This window comes from Dasypus novemcinctus, chromosome 9, assembly GCF_030445035.2.
Source record: "Dasypus novemcinctus isolate mDasNov1 chromosome 9, mDasNov1.1.hap2, whole genome shotgun sequence".
Classification (NCBI taxonomy): Eukaryota; Metazoa; Chordata; class Mammalia; order Cingulata; family Dasypodidae; genus Dasypus; species Dasypus novemcinctus.
The window spans coordinates 42,908,256-42,920,285 of record NC_080681.1 but is presented as its reverse complement, the minus strand read 5'-3'; the positions used below and the strand labels follow the sequence as shown (position 1 = coordinate 42,920,285).

General features: G+C 40.8%; 1 protein-coding gene across 1 annotated transcript in view; it reads right to left on the bottom strand.

Moving 5' to 3' along the window:
* Positions 1 to 12,030, bottom strand: part of LOC101420609 (uricase) — a 31,002-nt gene that overhangs the window by 13,868 nt on the left and 5,104 nt on the right. The window contains exons 2-4 of the mRNA XM_004454402.5: positions 7,057 to 7,275; positions 5,241 to 5,357; positions 5,064 to 5,142 (exon numbers count right to left, since the gene is read on the bottom strand). Of these exons, the coding sequence (XP_004454459.1) occupies positions 5,064 to 5,142; positions 5,241 to 5,357; positions 7,057 to 7,275 (415 nt within the window). The remainder of the gene's footprint in view (positions 1 to 5,063; positions 5,143 to 5,240; positions 5,358 to 7,056; positions 7,276 to 12,030) is intronic.

Below are 12,030 nucleotides of genomic sequence, written 5' to 3'. Positions count from 1 at the left end.
CGCTCTACAATTTTCTACAGAAAGAAAAAATTTGACCTGATTATAGTGACTAGTTTTTCCACTCTGCAGCAGCTAAGTACTAGAATTCAGGTCAATACTAGCTCCTGGTAATTCCTGGAAAGAACAATGATGTGAAGAGCAGCCTGTTTTCTTCGTGTGAGAAACAGAGCCCTATATCTGGCCACAGCACTTCTGCCTCCATGCCTTTGGTGTCCCCAAACTCCACAACCTCTTCGCAGTTCTCTTTCAACCCAAACTTCTTAACTCTTCAAGGCAGAGAGTGCTAGCTGTTCAATGAATCTACTTCCCCCTTCTCCTGGGTACCCAGCTAGACCACGTTTCCCAGCCTCCCTTGCAGTTAGGTATGACTGTGTGATTGAGTTCTCTCCAGTAGAAGTGAGTTGTGACATTTCCCAGCCTGGTGCTTCCGAAGAGTTTCGCCCACTCCTTTTTCTCCTCCAAGCATTTTTCCTCTTTTCGTTGTCTAGTATGGGGACCTACTCTCAAGGTGACATTGAAAAGTACTAAAAATGTGGGAATTGCCATCAGCTTGAGTCCCTGAATAACCTCACTGTGTAGAGCTCTCCCTACACCCCCACCTCCAAACATACACAAACACTGAAGTGGATTTTACAAAAAGAAGTAAACTTCTATTATGCTGAGTCATTACAAATGGGTCTGTTTATTATGCATCCTGCTACCCCAATAACCATTCTGATTTCTTGGAATGTATTTTTCTTCTGCTTTCATGACACCACTCTCCCCAATCCTCCTCTCTCGCTCTCCCCCCACTCTTTTGTCTCATCCTTTAAACTGGGGAATTTTCCCAGGCCCTCTCATCTTTCCTCTCCTTTGAAACATCTTTTTGGAGTGGTCTCCTTCTGCTCCATGGCTTTACTTACCATCAATCTGTTCATGGATTGGGAATACCATATTCCCAACACACAAGCTTCTCCATGAAAATTTTCTCTTTGTATGTATTCTCCTTAGTAAATTCCCCCAGTCCCCTCATTTTAGGGCATAACTTAACCCTCCTTCTCTGTAACCTCCTATCCCTACTCAACCACTAAGACCTCTTGGTCAAACTTCAGAAATGCCTCAAATAACATCCTCTGCCCATCCCCTAGTATCTCCATCTCTACTGCCACTCTTAGTTAAGACTCCATCATTTCTTCATCTCTGTAATGAGTCACTAAAGTCATGCTACTGACTCTTTCTCCAGCCTATTCACTATAACTTGGCCAGAATTACCAAGCAAAGTACACACACACACACACACACACACATCTACTACTAAAGACCTTCCCTGGCTTCCTGTTGTCATTGTGAACATAATAATGGCTATCAGTTAAGGAGCATTTCCAGTGGGCCAGGTATTGTGCTAAATGCTTTACGTTTAACATTTATCTTTTTTAATTCTCTGGACCTCCCAATAATGTGGGCCCTGTTATCCTCATTTTACAAATGAAAAATGACTGAAGTAGTGTAGGCATCTTGCTCATTATCACAAAGTTATTAAGTAGTGGAGCTCAAATTTAAATACAATTCAGTCTGGCTCCAAGGCCTATTGGTTTAACTCCCATGCAAAACGGCCTCCCACTGTTGGAATGGCACACAGGGCCCTTCAGAAGGCAGCTCACACTAACTTGGTCATCCTTACCTCCACTTGTTACATTCTAAGAACCAGGCCCACCAAATCCGTTACCTTGCCTCAAATGCTTTGCCTGTTTAACAAGTAAATCACTAGCCCAGTAGGGTGCTTAGCAAAATATGAGCAGAGGCTCAAAATATTTTAGTTCCCCTCTTCCACTCCATCATTCGTACCCATACATACTGTTTTTTCTGCCTGTAATTCCCTATCCCCCTTCTATGCCAAGCATATTCTGAATCACTTTTCAAAAGCCAGTTGGAAAATTTCTTCTTGTCTTATCGAGCCTTCCAGTCTGCCAGAGGAAGAGTTTGTTTTTGCACTTGGCTCCCCCAGCACGTCTTTAATCCCTCCATTGTTGTCATGAGTTTCTCATATTGAAAATAATTTGTTTGTAAGTCCATGTCCTGTTCCTGACTTTACTAAGGTCGGGCAATGTCTTCTTCATCTCTGTAGCTACAACACGTAGTATACATACTAAGTCCTCAAAATCCAATTGTTGACTCAAGAAGGTATGAATAAGCATGTTTCATAAATGCTCTCATTTTAAAATTTGCTCTCCAGAAGTCTAATTTTAGCCCCTGCTGTTATTTCACACAATCGAAAGTGGAATGAGGAATGTGTCAAACATTTCAAAAGGCACTGAAAAACAGATTAGAGCTGTGTTAATATGGTAGCCACTGATGAAACTGGACTCAGATGGGATCTCTTTTCATAAGACTTTCATGCTACTTTACTGGAATTGTAGTTGGTGTTGGGGTTTAAGATATATTTAGGGGATTTGAATCTCTGGACTGACAATATGATAGCCAGGCCCTGAGCCTCAACAGACTCCAGCTCCTACAATCTGATTTATTGGATTCACCTCACTCAGCTAAGATGGAGTTGAAGAAGGACAACCACCACACCATGGAGCCTAGAGTGCCTACAACTGAAAGCAAGAGGATTGCATCCAGTATCCATGTGGAATCTGAGCCTCCTCTTGACATAGAGGTGCAACGGACACAACCAATCCAAGGTCCACAGAGAAAAGGTGGCATTGGAGTGGGAAAAGTGGACATGGTGGCTGATGGGTATGGGGAATGGCAGGAAGAGATGAGATGTGGAGGCGCCTTTGGGACTTGGAGTTGCCCTGGATGGTGCTTCAGGGGCAATCACCGGACATTGTAAATCCTCCCAGGGCCCACTGGATGGAATGGGGGAGAGTATGGGCCATGATGTGGAACATTGACCATGAGGTGCAGAGATGCCCAGAGATGTACTTACCAAATGCAATGGATGTGTCATGATGATGGGAGTGAATGTTGCTGGGGGGGGGAGTGGTGAGGTGGGGTTGGTGGGGATGAATGGGACCTCATTTTTTTTTTTAATGTAATATTTTTACAAAATCAATTAAAAAAAAAAAGCCCTTGAAATAGAGATAGTGTGAAATGAGATATGATGTAAATAGAAAATACAGGATTTCAAAGACTTAATTTTTAAAAAGAATATTTCATTAATTTTTTAATATATTACATTCTGAAATGAAAATATTTTTGATATATTGGGTTAAATAAATATATTATTAAAATTAGTTTCCTCAATTTCTTTTCTTTTCTAATGTGACTACTACACAATTTAAAAGCACATGTGTTATTTCCCTTATATTTCCACTAGAGAGTGATGGTTTAGAATTTATAATTTTATGAGGGTGGTCAGTGTGGTTTGGGTAGAAAAACCCTGGCCTTGCAGTTAGGAAACCTTCCTTTCTGTCTCTCTGCTAAAGAGAGACATATCCAATACAGGCAGGAAGGCAGGAAGGCAAGAAATAAGTAACTTTTTAACTGATAAGCAGCTGAAAGTTAATATAGCACATGATTACACATTTAGGGGATAAAAATCATTATCTTTTCAACTTTCATATGACAATAATTTAAAACTGTTAATTAGACACTGAGAAGGCCCTAGGTTTGCCTAGTGTTCAGTATAGATAGTGAAACTATTAAGCAAGAGCTAATACACTGAAACTTTTTAAGGAGATCATTATCCAATAGAACTCAGAATGAGTAATCCAAAAATCACAATATCCCTTCCCATTTCAGATTTAAAATCTTTCAAAATTCTCTGTATTTTATTTAACTTGATAATAATTCTGATATTTATTCGATGCCACCTCACATTCTTACAGCAGAGAACTAAAGACAAAGGGAAGAGAAGGAGATACAAAAAGAGAGGGGAAAGGAAATAAATATACAAAGTGAAAGCAAGTTCAGACCCCACACCCTCTATTTATAATAAGCACATCAAAATCTATTTTATTGGGATATTGAAGTCCCATGACTCTTAGTGGCCTTCCAGTCTAATTCTTAGCTAATTATTGAGTCTGTGTTCTGACAACCTCAACAAATCAGTAGAAGACAAGGTTTAAGAGTTTTAATAATATTTGCTAAATTCAATTATCAGTACTAATAAGGTCTTTTTTTTTTTTTTTTTAAAGATTTATTTATTTATTTAATTCCCCCCCCCCTCCCCAGGTTGTCTGTTGTAGGTGTCTATTTGCTGCGTCTTGTTTCTTTGTCCGCTTCTGTTGTCGTCAGCGGCACGGAAAGTGTGGGCGGCGCCATTCCTGGGCAGGCTGCACTTTCTTTTCAGGCTGGGCGGCTTTCCTCACGGGCGCACTCCTTGCGCGTGGGGCTCCCCCACGCGGGGGACACCCTTGCGTGGCACGGCACTCCTTGCCCGCATCAGCACTGCGCATGGCCAGCTCCACATGGGTCAAGGAGGCCCGGGGTTTGAACCGCGGACCTCCCATATGGTAGACGGACGCCCTCACCACTGGGCCAAGTCCGTTTCCCAATAAGGTCTTTATTGTAATTATGTTCCACAGTTAATGTTTAAATTTCATAGCAAATAAAAAGAATTATATAATTGTCATTGCTAATTTAAACGAGATTCATTTAATAGCAATTACAATAATATCAGAAGTTTTACTATTATGAAAAGAAAATGTCAAGGAAAATTGATTGTTATGTAGTAGACAGTACCTATAAAGACTATTATAATTATAGCATGATATGGTACAAAATACTGGTCAGAAAGTCCAGCGATTTGGGTTCTTGTCAGCCTGAACTTTTTTCTTCAGTCTCACCTCAAAATTGAATAATAATGATGAAATAATAACAATAAAGATCCCACTCAACCCCCAGATTTGTTGCATAAGGTATTATTTCATTTTTATATTTTTAAGAGAACAGTGGATAGTTCTTTAATGTAATCCAGAGTTACAATGCACATTCCCGTTTTAGATTTAAAAGCCTTCAAAAGTCTCTACAGTTTTCCTCAGTGTTAGTAAACAGTTGTTTAGAAGCAAAAAAAAGCAAAGCAAAACAAAACTGAAAACACTATTCAGAATCAAAACATGAAAATATTTTCTCACCACTCCTCATCTGCTCAACCTCACAGAAGTGCGTTCCAGTGGGAGTGTGAATAAATGCATGAACATGCTTAATTCCATTCTGAAAATTAGGGGGGAGAAAAAAGGTTTCCAGTAAAATGTACGCATATGTCATAGAGTCAATTTCTTTAAACTGAGACCCCACTTAAGCAAGCTAACCTTTTCCAAACGCTTCCAAGGGACTTCTTCCACGTAGACTTGAGCTCGTATGACGTGGTTAAAAGAAGAAAGGAAGTGCTCACAGATATTCAGAGCAAAGGCTTCTATGCTCTTGATCTGTAAAGCAAAAACAAAATGCTAGCAAACAGAAATGCACGCCCCATTTAAGAATAATTTCTGAATGCCCATGGAACTCTCTTTCCTGATCACTTGCTTTTGACAATCAGAGAAACATAGAATTAGGAAGCATCTTGTGACAGTGAATTGGTCCTTATCCCAATTTTTCACTAGAGCCCCCAAGTGTTGTTAATAGGGCACCATCATCAGGTGATATTCTACCCTGTTTTTAAAAGAAACCTGTTTTGCAGGAGAGCGAAAAGTAATATAACATGTAGACTGACCACGTGGTGAGCTCATCATCACCCATGCCAATTGCAGTACATTTCACAACACTCTGGTCTCTTGATGTGGTTTGTAAAGGGGCCTCCAGTTTCCCAAGGCAAGATGTTGAAAGAAAGGGCACCTCAGCTTCCTTACCTTGCATACAGATCTTCTTTTGACTGTCCCCAATGCTCCAACCCCATAAAGTAGCTCTCCACTTCCGCCCAAATTCTCCGTGTTAATCTCTAGACAATGTTTTAGAGTCCTAGCACAGTCTGTGAGTTATTTATTGCTTTGCCTATAAAGAAGGTGCTATTTGTACAGGTTTCTCGATGATAGTTTTATTTCATCCCTGTTGTATCATAATTAAAATTACTAATAGCGTCCTATTTCACTCTCAAAAGTGTTCTGGTTTGGATAAGAAATTATGTGGTCTGTCTATACTGGATAAATTTAAATAGTCTTCATCATCCAGGCCCATTCCTTTACTTTGCTTCAACCTCTCACACAGTTCAGGGAATATCAGAATTGGTGGTACTGTATCACAGTCTAGAGGTCCTTTTCCCATACCTCTGCTGTTGCTTGCTATGCAATTCTGATTAGCAAGAAAAAGATTCAAGGCAGAAACAGGCCCCACAGAAACTCATTTCAATTAGTTTGTTCATTTAACACATTATGGGTATGGATTTCATGAGAAAAGAAGCTTTCTGGTCTACATTTCTCATCTTTGCAGACTTCTTAGCAAATGAAAAATGACCTTGAATTGTCCAGAAACCTGCTGTTGGTCCTGCCCAGCCTCACTCAGTTTTAAATGCTAAAAAAGCAGGTTCTGTCAGATCCAAGCCCCTGTAGGAGGTGCAATTAACCACCGTCTATGGGTAGTAAGTAGTAAGAGAGGAGGCAAAGTTAGGGAGGCATTACAGTTTGGACAAATGAATTTCAATGCTAAAAGGAAATGTGTCTTATCCTCAAGATTTTCTACCATAGTATCAATGGGAGGAGAAATGGTATTTTCTCCTTTAAAAGCATATCCATTCTAAAAGAAAAACAATAATAGGATTCCAAGAGATGCATAACAATGTATTAAATTCTATTCTGGAATTCTCTCAAGACTTTCATTTAATGATCCTCCTAATTAAGAGATTACATGTAAATTTGTCAGGCAGGATTCTCTACCTAAATGGTGTTGTAATGAGATGGGAACCAAGAGACAGCAAAGAGGTAGGTTTAAACAAAAATTTTTAAAGCAAGGTTTTCTGCAAGCCTGTGAATTTTAAGATAGAAGAGGAAACATTTTTAAATAAATTTAAGTGTAAAAACAACAGAATTAAAAAGCAAACAGAACTTGAAACAAGCAAGGACTATCTCCATGCTATTTGCAGTCATTTCTGCACTGGGGACAGAGGCAGCTTCTAAGAAGAAGAATGATGCCTACCCCTCTGAATTTTGCCAAAACATGGACCGTGTTCTTGATGGTGTCTGTAGGGATGATATCGGAATTGTCTCCATGCAGGTAATCTTTTTTGGAACTCAGAGTAAGTTGCACTGAAGTTGCCACCTCTTTAATTGTGTGGTATTTTCCATCCCGTTGAATATGGAGAACTTTCACCATATCTTTGCCATAGCCAGTTCGGACAAACTCCACCTCAACATTCTGCAATGAAAACATAGTCATCTTATTGAAGAAGGCTAAAGGAGAGCAAAAAGTCAACGGCAATTTCTTTTAGGCTTAATTTTATCACAGTTATAAAGGGTGAGATTTGGAGTATCATGAAAGCTAGATTATGCCCTACCTTTGAAGAAGAATGAGAACTTGTATAGAGAAAAGAGAATCCCAAGAAACAGATAAAAATGTCTCAGATTGGCCTGAAAACAGAGAGGTAGATGGTTTTCTTGATAATAACGAAAATAATAATAGCACCTCCTGAGTCAAACTATGCGGGCTTACTGTTTTATTTAATCTCTGCTAACTTAATCCTTATTCCAGTTCTGTGAACTAATCTCATTCCCATTTTACAAAAACGAGGTTCCAAGAGTTGAAGTGGCTCGCTCACGTCTGCATCGCTGGTAAGAACGGAGCCAGGAACTTCACTCAGGGCTAAGCTCCAGGTTAGGCCGCCCATCAGGGTTGCTGTTTCAACTGCCTTTCATTCACAGACTTTCTTGACTATGTTAACCGGAAATAGCTATGTCTCCGTTTTTTTATAGAGCACGATATTCTTGAGAAAATGCCCCACCATCAATAGAAACAATCTGAAAATTGCTTCTTCTACGTGCTGCCAGGAAGAAGAGTAATTAGTGACAGGGTCCGGATTACCTGGCTGCAGGGAAAGCTCTGCTGTTAGTGGAGAGACACTGAAGAAAAGCCTGGCGATGGGTTCATTAGGACCTGTGTCTGAGGCTGGAGCCCTAGCTAGCAAACGTGTTCATCTCACTGCCAGAATCCATAAGATTCGTCCTTGGGCTTTACTGGCAGTGGAGAGAAGACGCAGGGGGCACAGAACAACCTGTTTCATTTAGCATGGAAATGGAACATTAAAATAGTTGTGAAAGAAGGTGACGAAAATAAAAATGAGTCCAAAACAACATGCAGTGAGAGACTGGGGAAGGGAACAAAGGAGGAGCCTCACCTGCAAATCTGAGCATCTTAGGATGCTCAGATATTTTAAGGGCTGCCAACAAATCTATTTGCATAAATACTCACCAGACACCCTGAGAGGACTTTGGAAACACTAGCCAAACATCAGAAATAATTACTATGTTTATAGTCAAAGTGGGAGGTTGGGGGCTGCTTTAAATCTTGGGGACTAGATGGGGAGAGGGCATGCACCCTTGCGGGTCATTTAATAAATGCTGAAAATTCAAAGCGTCTGAATTCAGTCCTTCCTACATGAGGGGAACATATTTAAGGGGCTGCCCTTGGAGAGCCCCCTCAAAAGTCTCTCACCCAACATTTGGGATCTCATCTTCAAGAAAATGGTCATTAAGAAAACCAAAAGAGCACACATGGGGGATTCCAAAAAGACCCTAATATTGACAGGAAGACAATATCTGTGTTCTGTAGAGAGGCTTGGAATAGACACCAAATATTCAAGCTACAGTAGATTGGTTTGTGAAAGCAAGTGGAACCTACATGACCCCTGCCCATATCCCCACCCCTGCTCTCCTCTCCAGCTTTTTTTTTTCAAGATTTATTTTATTTATTCCTTTCCCCTTCCCCTCCGTTGTCTGCTGTGTCCATTCTCTGTGTGTTCTTCTGTGTCTGCTTGCATTATCCTGCAGCACTGGGGAACTGCATCGCTTTCTTGTTGCATCATCTTGCGGCGTCAGCTCTCCGTGTGTGCGGCGCCACTCCTGGGCAGGCTGCACTTTTTTCACGCGGGGTGGCTCTCCTTGCGGGGCACACTCCTTGCACATGGGGGACCCCTACGCGGGGATACCCCTGCCCAGCACAGCACTCCTTGTGCATGGCAGCAGCACTGCATGTGGGCCAACTCACCACACAGGCCAGGAGGCCCTGAGGATCAAACCCTGGACCTCCTATATGGTAGGCGGACTCTCTATCTGTTGAGCCACATCTGCTTCCCATCCTCTCCAGCTTTATATCTTACTACACTCCATCTGGAACTCTGCTTCAGCGCCCTGAGCTAATTGTGACTCCCCACGCTCACCTGCTGTCTTCTTGCCTCTAGTCCAGGGGTTCTTAACAAGGGGTCTGTGAGCTTGAATTGAAATTCAAGAAAACAGTATTCTTGTGGGGACATGCTGGTGAAGGTGTGATATATTTATTCAATAACACACAGTGTAGTGTGGACTTAGTAAAGGGTCCGTAGTTTTCACCTGACTGGCAAAGGGGCCCGTGGAACAAAAAAGGTTAAGAACCCCTGCTCTGGTCCTTCAAATTTGCTAATCCTTCTTTCGTGGACACTCTTTCTCGTCCTTGCTACCCAACTACCAACTCCTTCACCTGCCTAACTTCTTCTAATCATCCTTCAGGTCTCAGCTTAGATGCCACTTCCCCCAAGTAATGAGCCCCAGCCCTCCAAGTCTGGAGTAGGTGTCCTTCACGTGCTCTCATGAGGCTCTGTTATTGCCTTATGGGACTCTTTATCAAACAGCATTGCAATTGCCTATTTATGAGTCTGACTTCTTTAAAAACACAACAACAACAACAACAGTAAACTCAACGAGATAAAGAACAATTTCTATCTTGGTCACCACAGCAACTCCAGCAGTCAACACAGTGCCTGGTACCTAATGGGTGCTTAATAAATGCATAGCGGACGAATGGGAAAAACATTATTTTCTCCTCTGAGTCACTGTATCAATTCTGTTTCAGGCTCATATTTCCAAGCAAGTCACAGGGTGGGAAGAGGAGGGGGTGGCTGGAGACCCGGCCTACATCAATTGGTATTTCTGAAGAGAAACATGAGTTGTTTCACTCATGAGCTCAAAATAATTCTCAGAAAATAAAAATCCTTGTGAAATTGCCCATGGGTCTCTATCATATTGAATATTATAAAATTAATTATAGCAGTAATGACTTTAACACAGTTTTAAACTATTTAAAACTCTTTGACACATACATATATTTTTGGCATGGGAATGCTTTCAATTTAGTGGCTTCTTTTAGCTGTGGTGTTGTTTTTATCCCAGTATGCCATACCCCAACCATAAAATTACTCTGCTGCTGAAGGAAAATACTTCATTTAAATTTTGTTTTGTTTTTTTAGTTTTGGCTTTTTCCAGTATTTAAATATGAAGTCTAATTTGATGTGTGTGTGCATGTATGTGAATTTTAACTAGAGGAAACCTATTGGAAAAATAGGGGAAACTTTTGTAAATTTAAATTTTAAAATTACTAGGATTTTCTCTCAAGTCTTAAAAGAGCTTCTGTAACCATCATCTCTACCCTCCGTAATAGTGAGAAATACAAAAATCTCAGCTGTGAGAGCCCATCACATGTGCAAATATCCAGCCAGTCGCAGTATGCTGTGACGGATGGAAAAATGAAGGATGGAGACTGCTTCTCTCTATCTTTGGAATGCTAGAGATCTTCCAACTCTCTGCACAGGTTTTTCCTTTGTCTGGCTATTTACTTGGGATTTTGCAACCAAAAAGACGTCAATATGAGTAAAATGAGCACTGATCTGAGTAATCTTGATCTTATTTTGGGGGATCTTAACAATATATAACCGATGAGAACAATAATGGTGAATAATAATCTTAGAGGCAGCTGGTATTCTTTTGTACTAACCTTGATCTACTAAATGTTAGGTGGAAAATATTGGTGGCCAGAAGAAAATGTCACTTTGTTTTATCCTGAAGAGTGGCTTATTATTATCAAGAGTTATGCTCGAAGTATGACTCTAAAGGGATTTGTCAAGCAGATGCTTCAAGAACAGTATAACAACTCATCTGCATAATTATGGTAGAAAGAAAGGGTGACCTGCTACCTAACGAAGATTCCATGTGCAGATGCTCAGTTATTTTCTTTTTTCTGCCTATTACAAAGGAAGAGAAACTCATCTCCAAATGCCAAGGGAAATGCTAATTTTCTTGCCAGTCCTCTCTACAGCACCGAGAGCCTTAGGGCAGAGAACCTGGAGCAAGACCCTCGGGGAGCACAGGGACGGGAGCTAGGCAGCCCCATAATAGAGAATTGGTGGAGACCTCCAAAAATGCAATTGGGAGAAAAAAGAATACGAAAGTGCATACATTGAAAGGCATCTCTTCCCTAATGTATAAGGCACAAAAATTTAAGTAACAGCAGAAATCATTTACTGCAGGTTTTCCAGGTTATCAGGAAATTTGCCTATATTTCCTCTAATCCTTACAAGAAGTGAGGATCATTATCCAGGTTCAACAAAGGAAGGCACTCGGTTAGGTAATCTGCTAAGGTCACAGCTACTGGGTGGCAAGGGCAGGATGAGAAGGCATTCAAACTGTCCCCAAATGACACACACCCACTATATTATAGTTCCTATGTCTCCTTTGATAACCAGCTCCCTCTGCGCATTAGGAAGGGAAAAGAACCATTCTGAACCTAACAGAAGGAGGAAACTAGTCATGCTACTGCAGAAGCTTGTATTTCTGTACGATTCTTTAGTTCTCCACCACTGGGATCTATATTATCATTTTTTGTTCCTCACAACAATCCTGTGATGGAATAAATAGGATTCCTATTTTAAAATAAAGAAACTTAGTTCAGAGAGATTAAGTGATCCACCCAAGGTCACACAGCTGGGAAGGCAGACTAGTATAGTGGAAAGAGTTCTGTTGAAACTGAGGAATCTTATTGTTTACCCTGTATAAGGCAGAACTTACCCAACACCAAGAGATGCCTCCTGCCCACCCCATCCCTTTTTCTAGCTCCAATATATATTTGTAATTGCAGGGGATTCTAAGC